General features: G+C 37.2%; 3 protein-coding genes across 3 annotated transcripts in view; 1 reads left to right on the top strand and 2 right to left on the bottom strand.

Moving 5' to 3' along the window:
• Nucleotides 1–74: 74 nt before the first annotated feature.
• LOC148830492 (alpha-(1,3)-fucosyltransferase 4-like) lies at nucleotides 75–9,611 on the bottom strand. The gene is made up of 3 exons (XM_088919887.1): nucleotides 9,587–9,611; nucleotides 3,309–3,352; nucleotides 75–2,601 (listed from the first exon to the last, which is right to left on the bottom strand). The coding sequence occupies exons 1-3, from the start codon at nucleotides 9,609–9,611 to the stop codon at nucleotides 1,816–1,818; spliced, it is 855 nt and encodes a 284-aa protein (XP_088776013.1). The 3' UTR covers nucleotides 75–1,815.
• A 2,171-nt stretch (nucleotides 9,612–11,782) lies between these two features.
• Nucleotides 11,783–17,080, bottom strand: ankrd49 (ankyrin repeat domain 49). Its single transcript, XM_088922310.1, has 3 exons — nucleotides 17,011–17,080; nucleotides 15,233–15,531; nucleotides 11,783–12,366 (listed from the first exon to the last, which is right to left on the bottom strand). Exons 2-3 carry the CDS (start codon nucleotides 15,476–15,478, stop codon nucleotides 11,908–11,910), a joined length of 705 nt encoding a protein of 234 aa, XP_088778436.1. The 5' UTR covers nucleotides 15,479–15,531; nucleotides 17,011–17,080; the 3' UTR covers nucleotides 11,783–11,907.
• An 84-nt stretch (nucleotides 17,081–17,164) lies between these two features.
• mre11a (MRE11 homolog A, double strand break repair nuclease) overlaps nucleotides 17,165–19,345 on the top strand; it is a 30,046-nt gene continuing 27,865 nt past the window's right edge. The window contains exons 1-5 of the mRNA XM_088922272.1: nucleotides 17,165–17,282; nucleotides 18,023–18,111; nucleotides 18,528–18,660; nucleotides 18,934–19,094; nucleotides 19,215–19,302. Coding sequence (XP_088778398.1) covers nucleotides 18,092–18,111; nucleotides 18,528–18,660; nucleotides 18,934–19,094; nucleotides 19,215–19,302 — 402 coding nt within the window. The 5' untranslated portion in view covers nucleotides 17,165–17,282; nucleotides 18,023–18,091. The remainder of the gene's footprint in view (nucleotides 17,283–18,022; nucleotides 18,112–18,527; nucleotides 18,661–18,933; nucleotides 19,095–19,214; nucleotides 19,303–19,345) is intronic.

The raw sequence follows: 19,345 nt of genomic DNA, 5'->3' as shown, positions 1-19,345 counted from the left end.
TTAAGGTGTTCAAACCTTTATTATAGTGTAGTTTTGTGAAATGACAAAATGATGCATGCGCATTTTTTAAACTTAATATTTTATTCAAGACATGAATGCTCAAGCTGAAGTCTTCCAGGGGAAAGATAAGTTACAGTAAATACCTGCAAAAATTAAAGAGAAAAAAACAAATATGTTGATTGCATATGTATTCATGAACTAATATTTGATGGAAGCACCTTGGGCAGCCATTACAGCTGCTAGCGTTTCTACATATGTCTCAAGTTGGCACATTTGCTCAAGATCACTCAAGTTGCTTAGAGATTACTTATAGACAGCTGTTTTCAAGTGTTTCCACAGATTCTGTCTAGGATTCAAGTCAGGCACTCACAAAACAACTAAGGACATTCACTTACTTATTATTAAGCCACTCCAGAATTGCTTTAGCCCTGTGTTTAGCATCACTATGCTGTTGAAAACGTGGATTTTTGTCCCAGGTTTAGTTCTGAAGCAGGTGTTCTCTTAAGGTTTGAGAACAGTACTATGTTCACATCAGTCTTGACAAGCTTCCCTGTCCCAGATGATAAGAAGTATAACCATAACCTAATGCTGATACCACAATGTTTGACAATAGAGATGGGTGTTGAGTGAGGGAAGTATCATGCTGGGTGTGTGTCACATGTAACACTTTGTATTAAGACCAGTAAGTTCCAGTTTTGCCTTTTGCCACATTTGCATTATCACTTACTTATATGTGCATGCAGGATGTGAGGGTTTGTGCAGTTTCATAGAAGCCCCCTTTGTGCAGTGACTGGGTTATTTGATGACATTAACATTTTCTCCCATCACAGCCACTGATCTCTGGACTGCCTTCAAAGTCCCCAAGTGCATCATGATGGCATATCTAACCAGATTTCTCCTTTCCCAGCTTCTCAGGTTGGAGAGAGAGTCTGAGACTGGCAGTGTCTGGGTGCCTTCCAATTCTAAATGCTAAATTTTACCATGCCTAAAGAGTTATTCAAAAAGTCTTTAATATTAATGTTAGGTTTGCCACAGCAAAAAGATTTGACAGATGCTATTATGGCCTTTTTTTTCTTTCATATTATCTATTTACTTGTTTCCTTTTTTGCTTTAAATGTACAAAAATTAAATGGTAGCAATTTGTGTATATTACAAATATAATTTGCTACTGCAATGTATCATGTATCAAACAAAATGTAAGTATTGCGCAAGAGTCTGAATACCTGTACTGTGTACTTCTAAAACAATCTGCATGTTTATGCTGAAACACGGTAGTTGTATCATATTGTTACGTCTTCAGTTACAGAGAACTAATACATGTATTAATTTCGGAACTAGACTGCCAAATTGTTCCTGAGTAAGTTTTTAACAAGTTGACGAAGTGTCTCCCAGCTGCAGCTCACTCAGTTTCAACTAGACAAATCCAGGGAACAATGTAAACTAATGCGGATCAAGAAGGAAAAACAAAATCATTATGTAGGATTATGCACTAGCGCGCCTTTTTATTCTGTGTACCTGTAAATTAGAGAATCAATTAAAAAAAAGACAGGTAGAATTGAAAGACAGGTATAGATCGTTACTATAGGTATTCTTTGGCGCGGGTGTATTGAGATTTCAGATCCCTAGACATGAGAGCACCACTGTAATGCGAAAAATCAGTCACCTTAGCCCAAAGCGAAAGTTTCAAGACAACGCCCGCACCTTCAGCACCACCCACCAGGAAAGCCTGTTTTGACACTTTAGTGGTGGCAGTCTTACACGTATGTGTTTAACGCCTCACCACACGTTCCTGAAGGTTTGTAAATCGGCTAGTCTTCAGGTTTCAAACCACAAGGCAAGATCTTTGACGGTTTTAGTCTGATATTGCGCTGCCCGAACTGCTTTGCACACTGCGCAGTAGTGTTCACTCCAAAAGCTGGTCACATGTACATCGTACTTCTTCCTCCAGTTGAAATATTTTCTGTACAGCCTGGGATTTCTATCCAGAAATTTCAGATAGGCAGCAAGCACTCGGGGGCTATGAAAGTCGTCCACGTGGATAAAAGAGTCAGAAGGGAGAAAAAGTTCGTAGTTTTCCCTGGGTGGCCCCAACACCACTGGTACAGCGCTGGATTTGAAAGCGTTGTTCCATAACTTCTCTGTAATATAGTCTGTGTGCTGGGAATTTTCAAAGGCGAGGTAAAACTTGTACTGAGAAGCAGTCTGGGCAATACTGTTGTTTATCAGCTCCATCCCTTCTCGGCCATATATGTGAATGGGAACATGCATTCTGAGTCTGTGGTAAAATTCAACCCGTGCATGATCCTCATTCCAGTTGCTAATGATCCACGCAATAAGACCTTTCTTCCGCGGCAATAGCACTTTCGTGGACTTCGAACTCGTTTTCTTCGGATGCAGGTAACCGTAAGGCATAAAAATGTCAGAACCCACCTTGTAGGACATTGTCCAGTTAAAAATTCCCTCCAGTTCTTCTAACCCCGAGGTGTGAGTAGGAGACTCGAAATTCATCCATATCCACTTTTGATTGAATGGTCGAGGTCTCTGTGGAAGTCTGCTGAGGTTCCCATAAATCTCCCTGTGGTGAATGATGACTGCTTCAGCCTGCGGGTATAAATCCCGATGAGTAGTCAGCGTGCATCCGTGGATGCCATACAGACCCCCGCAATCTGTGAAGTTGTTCTTATTCCCGAAAGGACGCCACCATATCAGAATGGTGATTCGATCCAACTCGCTATCTAGACGAGGGAAGTTCTGGAGCGGCTGCGGGAGGTTCTGGTAGCAGAGAACGAGAGCAAGAAGTACGCATGCAAAAGCAGCAAAAAATACCTGCGGGTAGAGAGTCTTCATTGCAGTCGAATGGCATTGTTTATTGTCACACAACCCTTGTCGCTTCCTGGTCAGAAGTGCCTCGGTTTCCCAATCGGTAACAGTATTTTCCATAAATCGCGTAAGAGTCATAAACTTCTCTTAGCTGTCTCTTCCTTGTTGATCACGCACCACTTAGCATAAAACACTGAAGCAGGAGAGAGCCTGACTTCTGGATTTACCAGGTTAATTCAAAAAAGTTGTTTGTCGGACGTCTCGCGTCTCTACTTCCCTTTATCAGCAGAGTTTAAAAACCAGTTCTGCGCTTTAGCAGAAGAACAGTCAGTGCACTTGTTCCGAACGCGAACACACGGCTGTATCAGAAAATCTACTTATCAAAACGTGACAGTTAAAGAATATTTTAGAAACCAAGGAAATAATAAATATGGTTGATTTTTGAGAAATACAGCTAAAGTAAATGCTAAAAAAGCGATAATATTTACCCGATATATCAAGTGACTGACGTGGCAACAAGAACCCCAGACTACTACGAAGTCAGGACACAAAAAGGGCTCTTTGTTAATTGCAGAGACAGCATGTTTAAAACTTCAGCTAATCCACCTCTCTCCTCCCCTCACTTATGTAAAAGCGACTGCTGTTTGCATCCTGTTACACTGTACATTAGGAGAACCACTTAAATGACGTTCGGTGTCTTTGTGTTCAAGAAAGAAAACCCTTTTCCCTAAAAATCCATGTATGTAAAATCCATATATTTCTAACTATCCATTTAGATTAAACATGAATGGGTGGAGATAAATGTGTTACGGCTGAAGTTGTTTGCTCACCTAGAACTGTAGTTAACATGATCTGTACCGCAGGCGCGTTAAATAGAAGCCAATTGTGTGAAGGTTTGTGTTTGCGGGTTCCAGATCATAGCCTTGTATTATAACGTCGCTGTTTTTTTAAATCTTGGCAGAGACTTTCTTTTTTATGGTCACTCAAAAATAGAAGGTTTTTATTGGGTTTTCTCGGATAGCCAATATTGCTAAAAGTAAAAAAGCTATGGTAAATAAAATGTAATTTTAAAAGTCGTTATCGGATTTTATCAAATAACCCATGCATTGAAATCTCCTTTTCGAGATTAATTTTCACAAGGAAGAGTGGAGTGGTGAAAATATCGTATTGTATAAATATGTGTAAAATGGTCTTCAAGAACTGAAAATAAAATGATCAGTAATGTTTTCAAATACATAAATTACGTAATCAATGTATAATACAAATCAAACAAGAGATCTTTGTTAATTTTAATCTTCTGGTCTTCGAAAACATTGTAATAATAAAATATATCCATGAGACATATTTGAGGTACAGAGGCCAGAACTAACTCAGACAGTGTTTATTTCTCTCCAGCAATATTATTTAAAAAGTAGACCTCTCTACTTTGAAAGTCTAGTGACAAATGCATGATAGTAACAAATAGTGCTCTTTAAAAGCCATAATCATCTTCTTCAATCTTTTGTGAGTAGGAAACCTTCATCTTCTTCTTTCTGTTGAAATTGCCATCTGTTCAAAGGATTAAAAGGGCAGTGATTATAGATCATATTTCTTTTAATACAGTGTGTTTTAAATCTTACGTTACTGCTTTGGACAAAATGGTTTCTACTTTATTTGCCCTTCCACTTTTATTTACATAAGGAGACTGTAATTTGAGTAATATGTTTTGTAGGATCTCGGTTTATCTCAAAACAGTGCCTGGCTTGTTATATTCCTTACTTTAAGTGCACTGTACAGGCCAAGAAAGACTCCTTGGATCCAATGACTAATTTAATGTATTTCATTTTCATCAAAGTTCATTGTATTTTTCTTCCTGATTTAATGAACACAAGAAGTCAAAAAAGAATTATTACCTGAGATTTTGGGTGTTAAAATAAATACTCCTTTAGCTTTCTTATGAGCTGCAACACAGAAAATGGTTTTGAAAAAGGCCAACAAATGTGCTTCTTAACTACCAACCAGGAGAACTGTATGTTAATGTACATTGCAGATACGTCATCAAATAACTAGCAATTTTGTTCACATAATAACAAAAAGAGATTTTTTGTTGCATCAAACTCAAATCTGACTTTCAATCAGAAAAAATATTATTTTCTACCATAATACTAATTTAATAATAATTGAATACTAATATACATTATACATATTTAATAATATCATTATTCTGTAATAATTATAACAAAAACATTAGTACTATGGTTCTTTGATACAAGGATGAGACACTGAAATCACTGCTTGTATAGAATACAGCTGATGTCAAACTGTTTTTCACCACACTAAATACTACCGTGGTTTTAATTTTTATAGACAAATTGACAGATTACAAGTAGCAATCAACAGCACAGGACTATTAAACCACATGGAAAAAGCAATGATACACTGGAATAGGTGCAGGGCTGGAAAATGGAATAAAAAAGAATGGAAATAAAAACATCAACCATAAAAACAGAATAATTAGATCCAGCCAATTAATAAGCAGAGCAAATTAAGACTTGGGGGAGAGACAAGTAGTAAAGATAAGGGCCCAAAGGGAGCTTTTTTGTAAAAAGAAAAATGCCAACATTTATCTGTCCTACTTTAGTCAGAGTAAAGTAAAAATAATACTGTTTTTTTAACCACTTCCCTTTGTGCTATGACTCAGTTTGGTTGGTGAAGTTGTTCCTGGCATTACTACTAGTGTTATGTGCACAAGAGTATTTAATCACTTTAAACCCTATCCCTTTATCTGAGCCTTTCGGTGAAACCTTAGATTAACCATATATTTATATTTTAGGGTAACCAGATACAGAGTAGTGGTATCTGGGCTGGCAACACATTCAAAATATGATGCTTAATCTAAATGAAGTGCAAGATGCAGTATTATGTTCTGTTTTCCTATTGTGGCTGTTCTGGGTAGCACTTAACCAGCATAGCAAAAAAATATATATAATGTGAACTCAGCTTAGTAAAAAAAGTTACAGATATTTGGTAAAATCTATAAAATGCCACAGTGAAGATTAGTCACCAAGGTGAAGATAGTTTATATATACATTGACTTTTGATCCTACCTTTCACTGCTCCAAAACGGGAGAAGAATAACGTGTCTAATACTTCAGTGCTTTCCTTACTTTCACAGATTCTAACTAATGAAAAAATTCTGTTGGTGCTCCACAACTCATCAAATTTATAGGCTAAAAAAGACGGAGGTTACAATGTGAAATGTAAGGAAAACAAAAACAAAATACAGACCATTGTACCCTTTCCGAGAGTGGGCGAGAGAGAGAGGGAAAGATTATATAAATAGCATTTAATTACTTAACTCAGTTCATCAATCTATAATTTATAGAACTTCTTCTGGTGACCACTACTGCAAAACAGTTTATGAACCTATTTTAATGCAGAGCACTGTAGGAATACTTTAGGCCAATAAGGTCTAAGATAAGAAAGAAGAATGACAAATATTTCATCTCTCTATGTTAGTATAACTGTAATTGTGTAGGCAATGGAGAAACTATGTTGCATTTCCCATGTCCTAAACATTGCAGAATTAAAAAAGAAGGCTAAGGAAATTGTCCTGTGTAACCAAGTCCCTTGTAGAAGAAAAGAAGTGAAAATATAAGGACTATCAAACACTTAAAAGGCAATTAATTCAAAAAGATTTAGACAGAATTCAAGACTGGCAGGTGGTATTTAATGTAGATAAGTGCACAAATGCTAAGTATTACATGTAGATAATAAAAACAGTATATGTAGATATAGGAAATACTGAGCTTCAAAAAGTCAACCCATTGGATTCCTTCAGAACCAACAGTGAAAAATTAAGCACAGGACACAAGTGGAAACTACAGGGAAGAGTGTTTAGAGCTGAGGCCAGCAGGCACTTTTCTACACAAAGGATTATGGGAGTTTGGAGCTCAGCCATGTTGTCAAAACTGACACCTTGACTTTGTTCAAGAAACAGCAGCTGGATGAGATCCTTGTATCACTTATCTCCTAATGAGCTACATGGGCCAAATGTCCTCCTCTCCTGTAACATTTCTTATGCTCTTCAATCAGCTATCATTCAATAGAAAAATGCAGAATTTTCTTTTATGGCAACAAAAGTGGTCAAAATAACCATATCATATTTGCAGTTGTTGAGTAAGCAGTAATAACCCACCAGACAGATTTTTCATTGACGGTTGACCATTCCTGTGTTCATTTGTGTCTTCTTCTGTTTCCCAATCCATGTTGTGACAGACAAATGTCTTATCTATTTACATGAAGATGAAGAAGAACAAGAAAGCAGGAACACAATGACATGCTCAAAGGTTGCTAGCAATTGTGACCTATAGTAGTATGAGGTGTAGTACTTCTCTTTCATTTATGGTTCTAAGTTGTAGTAAAGCAGCTAAAATGCAGTCGTGTTGATGGAAGCCAGGATGCAGACATGCATCATGGAAAGTATCACCATGTTGCCCATATCACTAAAGTCTTGAACTTCAAAAACATTTTTAATATATTTCCCTAACCCATTTCACATGGTGAAATTCCTACCCATGTAGCATTGCAATTTACTATAGTGCAGTTTAATGCAATGTATAAAGCATTGAAAAGCTATAGAACAGGTCAAGAATGGTGGTGTACCTGGAATATGTAACTCACTTTAACGCCTTTTTTACGCAGCTAATCATGTATAATCAGAGAGGGAGTACATCTTCGATTTTGCCACTGAAAGCATTCTTTTAAAATTACAAGGAAATATTATGTTTTTCACCTAAATTAAAAGATATATGGCTATAATAAGATAATGAATATGATTTGGATTCGGACTGGCAGTACAAATTATATTAGTAGCCTGAAACTAAAAGGTTTTACTTTTTTCTTTGGTATTTAATTTGAGAAATGTATCTGTTTATTCAATTAGTTGACAACTCAATTAGTAACAACTCACGAGTAGTTTAGGACAGAAATCCATTTAAAAGCGTGCTGTTACAGGAAATGAACAAATTGACACATTTTGATGTTATAGTATGGACGTACGAACAGCAAACGTAAAGTTTAGTCATTTCTTTTAGTGCATGAAATAGATAAATGAGCGCTAGAGAATTCAGAAAATAGAGGAATTCATATCCGAAAAGATGAAACCAATATTCGACGTTTTTCTATTCCTGCTTTCTATTCCTGCTTTTGTACTCACGCTGATCCTTATGGTGATCCGTTACATTATTACATGCCTCTGACATGAAGACATTTCATTTTATTACCGCTGTAATCTTTATCGTCTGTTTTACATCGGTGTAATACTTACAATTAACAGAAAAAAACTTCATTGGGTCTTGTTTTCTTACAAACGTTGTTTATTTTTTTTCCAGTTGTGATGGTTACCGAATCTCTTGAGATGACGTAACAAAGTGAATTTACTATACTGACATCAGTGTGACCTGCATGCACTAAAAAAGTAGGATGCATTTCTGTTGTCTTAAAATGCTATACAATTACATATGAACTGCTGTTCTGGCCAATATGTTCCTACACACGAGTAAGTATACTAATCGATCTATTTTTGTTTTGTATGAAAGGAAGAAATAAAAGTAATGAGCTACGTTGTTAATTGATGTGTATGATTGTATGGTTTAATTAAATCACATAGTGTTCATAGAGCGTGTGATGGTTGTGTTAAATACATTTTTAAAATGTTATTGTAATGGAATGCAACAATAATAGTAGCACTAACACTGTCAGTGATGATTGTGGTGGTAGTAGCAGTCGCTTAATTGACTGTATATTCTGGTTATAAAACTTGGTCGGGTAATAATGGAAATGCTGAATGTGGAAATCAAAAATTGCAATTGGCATTAATAGAAGGGTAATAAGTGATACATTTAAATTCAATTTGAAATGCAAAGTTAAATTAGTTCACAGAAACTGAAGAACCGTTTATGGCCCAGCACTTCATACAGACCTAAATATATAAAGACCTACTGTTTAAATGCCACTAAGTGATTACTAATTTGTAGTTTGTTATATTACGACAAGCCCCACGTACATTTCTAGGACTTCTGTATTACACAGCAGGCTTTCTGCTAAAACTCATTTACACAGCAGTGGGTGGTATGCAGATCACTGCTCCTTAGATTTGATGACCGTTAGTCACACCGAGTTGCATAAAAATCAACAATAAAATGCAGAAAAAATGTTCTTTAGCATTTTTATTGTTTTCTATGTCTCTGCCTTTGATATAATCCGAGCATTTATAGAAAAATCAGTTTTAAATGCACCTCAGTAACCCTGTAAATACAGAATTCTTAGTAATGGAAATAAAGAACAGCACATAAAAATACAATTTAAACTTACATTTTCCTTCAGGAATTCCCATATTTATTGTCTTTCTTTCGGTGCGTGCTCCTTTTTCAGTAGGTTTTTGAGAAGAACCTCTGTTGTCTTGACTTGTGAAAACTGACACCAAACATTCTTTAAACTAAAATAGGTGTGGAGAATCTTCTAGCAGGCTCTTGTATCCTTGTGCACTCTAAATAAAGGAAAATAAGCATTTCCTCTCAGTATTCCTCTTCCATACTTGTTCTTCAGAGATGCCTGGGTATAAATCTGACTTGGTTTAAGTGTATTTCCAGTTTCTACACTAATGAACCCGGACATAGCAGTTCATACTCATAAATATTTGTTGCACCTGTTTTTTTCCGTCTACAAAATATTGCAGACATGGACTTGTACAGTGTCACTTAAACATTACACCATAACAACTGACCTTCTGCTAGCATTTTTGGTGCCATTTTCAAGTTTGTCAGAATTGCTGGCACTGCTGAAGAGTGATGTCTGATGTTTGAGACTATTCTGTCTCCAAACATTTCCAAACAGAGGATATAGTGTCGTTATCTACTTAAGACTACCGGTTTGCTGTTTCTAATGAATGTAGAATAGGGTAGTAGAGTTTCTGCTTTTGCTCACACCCCTTCCCCACTGCCCTCACATAAGTTCATAAGTGATTTGATGCACATTAATTTTATCAGCACATCTGAACAATGAACCATTGGTCTCCCTGCTTTCATATATCAAAACAAAATACAAAATGAAATACTCTTTCAGAAAAACATATCAGTAGTAACCAAATAAACTGTCTGATGTTGAATAAGGATATTTCTGTTTTTAAAATCAACAAGACCAAACAACTGATGGTGTCTGTGCTGCTGAAAGGAAGAACAAGATTAACTTCACTATTGTTTGTCCCAGTGGGAAACATGGGTTTGTGTAATTTAGCTACTGGTGGTCGAAGCATTCCATATCTGGGGGAAAAGCACACCTCAAAGAACAAACGTCGAGGGAGGAAGTGACAAAGAATGCTTCTGCTTTAAGCACACTTTCATCCTACATACCAAACCGTATTATTGCTACAGTACATACTGTTTAGAGCTTTTGTTTTGCTGTCTTTACATTCTCATGGAATGAGGATTTTTATTACTGTCTAATTATAATGTACTGAGATTAAAGTCAGTGTTTCGGATAGCAAGGAACCTTTTAAAGTCTTTTCTCACAAATATATGCCTACAAAATAATGTATAGTATCCCAGATGCAGATAAAAGCTCTTACATCAGAGCCTTTCTTATTACATATTTTCTATTCCATATCTCATACTGAAACTTTTGCTGGTATTAATCAAGCTTTTATTTCAGTTTCACTTCAAGCTTTATTATCCCTGGGGGAAGTTTGTTTTATAGCAGTGTCCAACACATCAATACAATAGAAAAAGACAAACATCACCAACACCATATACAGTAGAACAGTGCTTCAGGAGATAGGAGAGTTATTTTACATGATTTCTGAGTGAGACTGCAGAGGGGATGAAAGACTTCTCGAGTTTATTAGTGTTATACCTGGGGACACAGAGGAGTCACCCAGATGGGACTATGGTCGTCCTAAAAGTAATTTCGGATTCTACAAGTTGCCAGCAGTAAAGGGATAAAATTAGGCTAAAACTGCTGGTGGGGACCTTTTCAGAAATTAATGTAAGACATGACACTGGTGGATTCAAGCTCTACAATGTCCCTGTTAACTATAATACTATCATTAAACTATAGATTCAATATAAAATCACGGTACTGTCTAAAAGGATTGGTGTTATTTGATACAGTAAGTAAGTGTTATTTACTTAAAGCAAAAATAATCCTACTGATTCTAGTTTACCTGTGCAGGGAGAATTTTGGGTTTTATTTTGGGGCTCTTGGAAGACACCAGAATTCATGTACTGACTAGATTATAAAGACATTCAGTACAATAATAGAAAGAATGCTAATTACAGTGAATTGTGCCAGGTAGATTTTTGTTGTGGAAAGAAGTGTTATGTTTCAGGACCGGGCAAAACTGCAGGTATTTTCCAGTCTCAATTTATAAGGAAGTTTTTCAATTTAGTGTTCATGAAACTTAAGTGTCCAACAAGGTACAGCTTAGTTAATAAACATATTAATAAACTGGTGTGCCACCTTCTGTCATTTTCAAAATAATTATGCCGCAGGAATTCATTTAAAATGTGTTAATTGTTTTGCATTTATTTTCCCTTGTGCTACAGTCCTTTAATCGGTAAATTGTAGAAATCAGGAATATTTGCCAAAAACATTTATATTTGCCAGTTTCTTGAAAATGCTCTGCAAACACTTACTGTACATTCACCAGTTAAAGGTACAATAACAACACATTTAGTTATAACTACATTTTGCTCAATTAACACTTCTACTAAGCACAGGCAATTACTGTGTGATGCAGCAAATTCAAGCCTCAATTTAGGTTTTAGGGAGAAATTCTAAAAGCTTGCTCACAAAATGACTGGAGTATCCTTTTCAGATTGCTGATAATGAAATATTTTTTTCCTAAATGAATTAAAGAATACATCAGGTTTGAGGAGTATTTTTGTGCAAAGAGGCATTTCCTGAACAATAAAACCAGTCCATGAAGACTTAAGAGACTTTATTAATGTGACACTGCCACCAGAGTTTATATGCCATTTACACTCATGGGATAAAGAACATTTTCAGGAGTTCAAATGTGCCTCAGTCCCATCATCCCTTTCACAATCGTTATTCCGGTAGGATATTATTGCAGGGCTCCACAATTTCAAACAGGTGGTAGAGCGCGCTAGTCCTGCGAGCGATGTCAAAAGCGGTCTCACCACTACTGCTCTTTAAGTTGGGGTTGATGTGGCGGCTCATGAGCAGCAGCTCCAGGGTCTGTTTGGCCCTGCTGTTGCCGGAGGCCAGGTGTAGCGGTGTGAGCAGGCCGTTGGTCTGGGCGTTGATGTCCGCCCCCTGCTGCAGGAGATAGGAGGCCACCTGGGTGTTATTCCACTTACAGGCGCTGTGCAGAGGAGTCCAGCCGTCCACCGTCCTGGCGTGGATGTCCGCCCCGTGCTGGGTCAGCAACCGCACGACCTCCAGGTGTCCGTTGTAGGCCGCACGGTGCAGTGGGGTGTACTCGTCATCATCTGTAATGCTCCCCAGTTCTGCACTGGCCAAGAGCAGGCGCTGAACGGTTGCAAGCTTGGTTAAGAAAAAGGAAAAAGAACAGCGAATAAAAAAAAAATCAGGAACGAAAAAGAATCCAAAATAATCCTGCAGGGAACATCTTCTGATTTGTTTAAGCAAGAAATACTTAGGGGATTATTCTTTCTTTCATCTTGACTAGGGGAACTTCACTGAGCTGGATGTTGATGGAAAATGTAAAATTATTCTGAAGAGGCAGAAAAGCTGGGAACATGAGATTTTTCACCAGGGACGTGGGACACAAAGCCTGCCTAACTGATTTAATTAAACCCTGCCCGAAAGAACACGTTTCTCTAGAGAGGCACAATTTTAATAGTAGGCTGTGTCAAAGAAGTTAAGTATAAAGAAACGCTTTTCAATACCTACTTAAAAACACGGGACACTATAGCGTGGGGAGGGAAAAACAGTGCTGCCCTGACATTCATTTCTAAATGCCAAAGGTTTTAGCCGATGGGCACACAGGCCTTTATTTGTGTAAATTTACATATCTTTGCTATTGTTATTAGAAACTTGTAAGTCACAATTATTTAATTAGGATTTCAAAAAGCGACTATGGATTCTGGTAACGTGACATTTCAGTGGCATATTAAAAGCAAACAAATGTATTGATTTGACTTTTTATATAATTAATAGTGTAAAAAAACATCAAGTTAATCATTTCGCACACATGTATATAGGAGCACAAAGCTGAATTTTCATTTTGCAGTACATATGTACATATATTCCACCAACTGCATTATTAATTGGAGAATGCACGCAGTGAGGGAAACTGGCCACTATGCTATGTGCTTATTTTGGATTTCATTTCGCAGGTTTCCCTGGTAGCTCGTCATTTGCATTGTCATTGAGAATTACCAGCCACTTGTGACCTAGACACTAACGATCTCTGCTTGGGCACAGATCCCCAGGAACATTATGGAAATCAGATTATATACGATTTAATTATGCCTGACAAATAACTCCCTATTATAATTAATGACTGTGAAAAACAGTCACCCTCGACTTCATTTTCTTTCATGGCAACTCATAAGAATAAATCAGCGACTGATTAAAATGATTTGTTTAAACTCACACCTCTCCTGGAATACATTGTCATGCATAAAGCTTTTCCATCTGCATCCTAGTTAGTAAATTAAGCATCAGTTTTTTACTGTGGAAAAAGTTGCTTTGTACCAAGATCTGGGCATGGGGGGATTGAGGGTCATGAGGAGGGTGGTTCCTTATATATTAACCTTGGATAAGTGGGTATGGTTTACACATAATTACTTTGGGAACTACAGAGAGTGCTGTTTGTATTATGCCCATTTCTTCTTGTCTGAAGAAAATTTGTAAAAAATAAATGCAATAATAAAAAAACAGCATAGAAAAGCAAATAATACATAATGAGCAATACAGATGCAAATGCAAGGTTCTGTGACATATATTATCTTAATCACTTCTAAGTAAGATAATTCATGGAAAGTTTTATTTTCTTTAACTGTCCTCTTTGAACGTCTCCATTTTAAAGCACAGCTCTTTTAGCCCAAAACTGCTGTTATGGATTTTTAAGTCAAAGTTGTGCGTGAACAAGCAGACCTACAGTTAGGTCTAGTGACATTTGATGTTACACACTTTTTACATTTGGAATACATATCATACAAAAAGCACAAAAATTCAAATGTTCTTCAATTTATGCAACAGAAATGTTTTTTTTTTGCTTTAGAAAATGCAGAACTTTCAGAAGCAACAAGTGAAATTACTCAAAATGCCTCTTAAACGGCATTCAACACACAGCTCAGATGTCCACTTAGTTAATAACCTGCTTGTCAATACAGAAGACAGGAAAATCACCAGTAATGGTAGGTGTACTGGTGAAAATATAGCACAATTTCTGAGATTACAAAATTATTGCCATTTTAAAACTTAAGTTCAGGTTATGAACTTAAAAAAATCAATAGCACTGCAAAAGATCTCGCAAACGCAGCCTTATTGACTTATTATTTCAAAAGCAGGGTAATTCATAGTGACCCAAATTTGCATTTTACAATTCATTCAGCCTCTGAAGAGTATTTTAATATTACACATCAGACGCAGCTGTAAGACCCCAAATGCAACCTTAGTAATAAATTCACTGGCTGTTTGCGTTTCCTGGAGCAGTAGAACACAATTCAGGACATCATAGACCAGAAGGTGTCACTGCTTTCTTCAGTTGATCAAAAGCTTAAAATCTAGGCCTACTGAATTTTCTGAATTGCTTACATGGATCCAGTTAAGGAAATAATAAACACTGATAATTTGTAGCTTAAATAGTGCAAAAAACCACACACAAATATTCCATTCCAGACTTTGTCCTGCGTGAGTTTGGGCTGAGGCAAATTTTCAGGCCACCTGCTACTCAAAAATGACAAAAGCACAGCGACTGCAATTTTCCCTTTTTTTTATTACTTCTGTCCTATGGCCAGCTGCCTTCACGTACAGCACCGGGCTTGGAACATGTGGGTGGACATGAGTATAGATTTCAGGTGCTGGAGTGGTGAACCGTGTGAGGTAGGGGGGTGGCGATTTGAAAGCTGTGATGAACAGCGGAATAATAATAATAATAATAATTGCTTACACTTATATAGCGCTTTTCTGGGCACTCCACTCAAAGCGCTTTACAGGTAATGTGGACTCCCCTCCAACACCACCAATGTGCAGCATCCACCTGGATGATGCGACGGCAGCCATAGTGCGCCAGAACGCTCCCCACACATCAGCTATCAGTGGGGAGGAGAGCAGAGTAATGAAGCCAATTCATAGATGGGGATTATTAGGAGGCCATGATTGGTAAGGGCCAATGGGAAATGTGGCCAGGACGCCGGGGAACAACAGGTTCTGCACTCACGCGGTTCCTCTCGGCAGCCCAGAGCATCAGTTCCGCGGGCCTGCTCTCAAGTCTGCGCTCCTGCTCCTGATACCACTCCTCTGTGCGCGTTCCCTCCTCTTCCTCCTCCTCCTCCTCCTCCTCCTCCTCGGGCCAGAGACTCAGGGTGCCCCTGGGGATGAGGTGCCGGTGTGTATCGAGCAGTTCCAGCTGATTGAAGTCCTCTGGGAATTCCATCGGGATTACCGTTCTCTCACGACTCCCCATCTGTCTTCGCCTGTCTCCGTAGGCCCAGGTATAAGACTCTTGCTCCCACCTCTCTGGACAACACAAAAGAACTTGATCTCTTATTTGTCTCCCTTATACGAAAACAGAATTTGACTATTTCTCAAATGAGTGCTCAAGTCCTCTATCTAAGGAGAGACCGTAAAGCAATCACAACCATAGACCTCACAAGCCTCACTCATTCCTCTGAATCTCGAAGTTTCACCAGCGTTATCTGAAGGGAACATCAGGATGAATGAAAGTTTCCACATATGTGTTCATGGCACAGCTAAACTTTTAACTACACAGGTATAAAAATAATCGCTGCAATGTTTGCTCTGGGTATTCAGGCTTAAAAACAAAATAAAGAAACATTTTTACACGTCAGATTTGTATGTTCTGTATTTTTTTAAAAATGACTGAAGCTTCTGAACTTCCTAAAAATTCATAGATTCCAAAACAGAAAGATTGTTGTGTGTGTTGCACTGTGCACACTAGTAGTAAATTAAGACATAACTGCCATCCTCCTCTAAAACAGAAATGCAGAACCAGCATGGACAGCAGGAGATATCTTGGTACACAATCACAGCTCATATCAGCTTCTAAATGGAAGCATACATTAATAAACTCAAACAATGTGATCTTAAATACGTTTTTATAAAGATGATATTTTATTTATTTATTGTTGCTCCCGAGTACCCTACAATGAATTAACGGCAGGTTTTTGGTCGGACCAGATTATGTTGCATTTAAAACATCACGGTTTAAAGATCCCTAAATCCACTACCATTGATTATTGACTAGCAACAATACAAATTGAAGTGTAAAAGCATAAGCGATAGTAGGTCATCAAGACGAAGATTTATAAACTGTTCAGGTCGTCTGGGGAAAATTAATTTTCCAAGTAGCCTCTCAAAACAGATGAAGAACCAACGCGTCTCTCGCGAATTGTGATGCCTGTCAAATCTCTTCAAATGCCACAAAAATGAAGTCTTTCTGAATTTGCAAATTCAGATTATAAATAATAAAAAATAAACATGGTAGCTATTTGCCGAAACGCGATAAAAATTATTTAGATTGTAATAACATCTGTCCCAACATTTAAAACAATATCCATACTCCTCCAGGAGCACATCCCGGAAGAACAGGGCGCAAGGAGAGACGGCATTCTGGACGGGCAGTCCATCATAAGATATTAAAGCATCCATTGTTTTTTTTTTAAAAGTGAATTGATTCATATCAAGTGAACAATCTCTAGAAAATAACATTCAATCTAGTAAACAAGATATTTAGTTAATTAGAAATGTGTGAAGTATAAAAGTTATTTAAAATTACACAATAAATGTAAATACATCTATTCAATTAAGCATTTAATAATAACGATGAAGAGACTGCGTTTTACACTCTACAAATTACACAACGCTGCTTACTAACTACAGGAAGCTTAAAATAAAACCACAGTTCAAGCTAAAACTAGGATGTACTCATAACACGCTGAAAAATGCTTTAAGATAGGGTAATCTAAACACACTTACCAATATTGCCTCATTCTTTTTTTAAACAGGCCATCCATTGCTCCCTTTCTGTGTCGCTATCGGAAGTGTTTCCGGGAATTGTAGTTCTTTTTTGAACACGCCTCTATACATATCGTTGCTACCTTCGAATTTAAGCAAACTACAAATCCCACAAGGGATCTGTTGGCTCGTAAACAATCATTTACTTCCGTAGGAGTGAATTTTCACGTGGAGAGCGAAACTGACATAACTTAGGAAAAAACAATTCCGGAGGTTATCCTGAAATACAAAAGGTATCAGAACATTCATATAATGAATTAATTGAATGCGTTTCTGTTAATTCATGTCGGAAGTTCAATGACACATATTACATACGTAACTAGGCCATTTTTGCTGTTACGACTGCGTTAATGTAATATCATAATTATTTCATTTTCAGTAACTTGTTTTTTACTTAAGTTTTTCAAGTAGTTTTAACAAATGTCGTATGAGTTTGCAGTTCCGGCCTTTAAAGAAACAACAAACAGTTAAAAACAATGAGGCAGCTACACTTGGTAATTTAATCAGTCTTTATTGGGTCTTACGTTGCCATCCATTCAGTTTTCCTAACGAATGGATTTAAATGCCATTATGAACTTGTTACATCTACCTATTTGCACAATATTGATTTTGTTTTAGAAACATTTGCATGAATACTGCAACAGCTAATCAAATATTTGTTACCTATTATTGTCCAATCATTCTCAATTCACCAGTTCCTTTTCTGGTCTTTCTGTTTTTGCGTGCATGTGTAGTATAAATAAGTAAATCATGATAAATCAAACGTTTCTTACTTAGATGTCTCCACCCATCTCTACAGTATTATTGAACTAAAATTATCCAAACATGTCATCTTTGCAGTTAAGGAATTAAAATACTCATTTGCATGGACAAATATAGAAGTGTACAATGTTTTACAACTTAATGTATATTTTAAAAATGACTGATGCTTTGTTGCTTACAATATTTACAGCTTTTCTTCATTTTTCCCTAGGCTATTGTTTGTTTAAATTAGGCTGTGGGTATTTTGATGTGCATCGGCTGAAAACGGTTTAACTTCAGAATGACATCTGGAAATAGCCTGTGAGTGTCTCATTAAAGATTATAATATTTCTCTGCACAAACCCTATGATTCTTAATAGTTAAAGGGAACCCGAGCCTTCTAAACTCCGATGTCCTCACTAAACTCCACTTTGGGCTTTGACAATCTGGCTTTCCTTCAGTTTCCTTTAAATTCAAGCAGTAAACTAATTTCTCACGTTTCCATCGGATTTGCTGTGTAGTATTTGTTTTTTGTATTTAATGGTTGCCATGCATCACCCTGCTGGATCCTACACTGATGTGATGGATGAAGTACATCTCCTCCTATAAATGAATCATTGTGTTATCTTTCAGGGTGAAAATCACTGTTTCAAATGCAAGCAATTCTTATGATTGTCTTCCTGAATTAGTAGTTATTGTCATGGTGCCATCATCATTATTTCTGTTTTTTTTTTCAGGGATGATGAGGACACTTTCAAGATTTTAATAGCTACTGACATTCATCTTGGCTACATGGAGAAAGATGCGATCCGAGGAAATGATACCTTTGTGACGTTTAATGAAATTTTAAGTTGTGCAAAAGAGAATGAAGTAAGAGACAGAGGGAGGACATTTAAATTTGAATTCACCTCTCATGTTTCAGCCCCTCATTTGTCACGTTCCCAGTCATAGATCTGGAATAAAGTATTTTTAACTTCAATTATAATTGACAGTTTTTAGTTTTATGTGTGAGAATGTGTTGCTCTCTGTATTCGTACCAAGACCAAGATCTGAGTTTGTGGACAGTTAGTCCCATTAAAACTGCCTTGAACCCTGTTATTAGCTAAGTGTTATACTACTACCCTCATAACTGTGCTTTTGTAGGTTGATTTTATTTTGCTGGGTGGTGACCTGTTTCATGACAACAAACCGTCTCGAAAGACCTTGCACAGCTGCATGGAGATCCTTCGGAGATACTGCATGGGTGACCGGCCCATACTCTTTGAAATCCTGAGTGATCAGGCCGTCAACTTTGCTAACAGCAGGTAATTATGCAGCATTTCATAGGTGGATTACCACGTTACTTGTTTCTTCCCCTTTTCCAGCTTATTTCTGATCTGGCTTTGGAACAATCACTCTGATTGTGATTCTTGTGTTCATTTCAGGTTTCCGTGGGTTAACTATCAAGATGGGAATCTAAACATCTCCATTCCAGTGTTCAGTGTGCACGGCAACCATGATGATCCCACAGGGGTAATGAGTTCTGCAGCATTCCTGGAATGTTTACAAGCCATGA

This window comes from Atractosteus spatula, chromosome 7 (genome assembly GCF_055471065.1).
Source record: "Atractosteus spatula isolate fAtrSpa1 chromosome 7, fAtrSpa1.hap1, whole genome shotgun sequence".
Taxonomy (NCBI): domain Eukaryota; kingdom Metazoa; phylum Chordata; class Actinopteri; order Semionotiformes; family Lepisosteidae; genus Atractosteus; species Atractosteus spatula.
The sequence above is the reverse complement of the archived record's forward strand: the minus strand, read 5'-3'. Positions and strand labels throughout refer to the sequence as shown.

What these genes read in the sequence shown, in the direction of transcription:
- LOC148830492 (XM_088919887.1), bottom strand. Translation starts at nt 9,611, where the DNA reads ATGGCACCAAAAATGCTAGCAGAAG. An exon ending in ACCAAAAATGCTAGCAGAAG is followed by an intron (nt 3,353 to 9,586) that starts GTCAGTTGTTAT and finishes CTGACTTCGTAG; the next exon opens with TAGTCTGGGGTTCTTGTTGC. An exon ending in TCAGTCACTTGATATATCGG is followed by an intron (nt 2,602 to 3,308) that starts GTAAATATTATC and finishes TTATACCCGCAG; the next exon opens with GCTGAAGCAGTCATCATTCA.
- ankrd49 (XM_088922310.1), bottom strand. Translation starts at nt 15,478, where the DNA reads ATGGGGAGTCGTGAGAGAACGGTAATCCCGATGGAATTCCCAGAGGAC. An exon ending in GGGCTGCCGAGAGGAACCGC is followed by an intron (nt 12,367 to 15,232) that starts GTGAGTGCAGAA and finishes TTCTTAACCAAG; the next exon opens with CTTGCAACCGTTCAGCGCCT.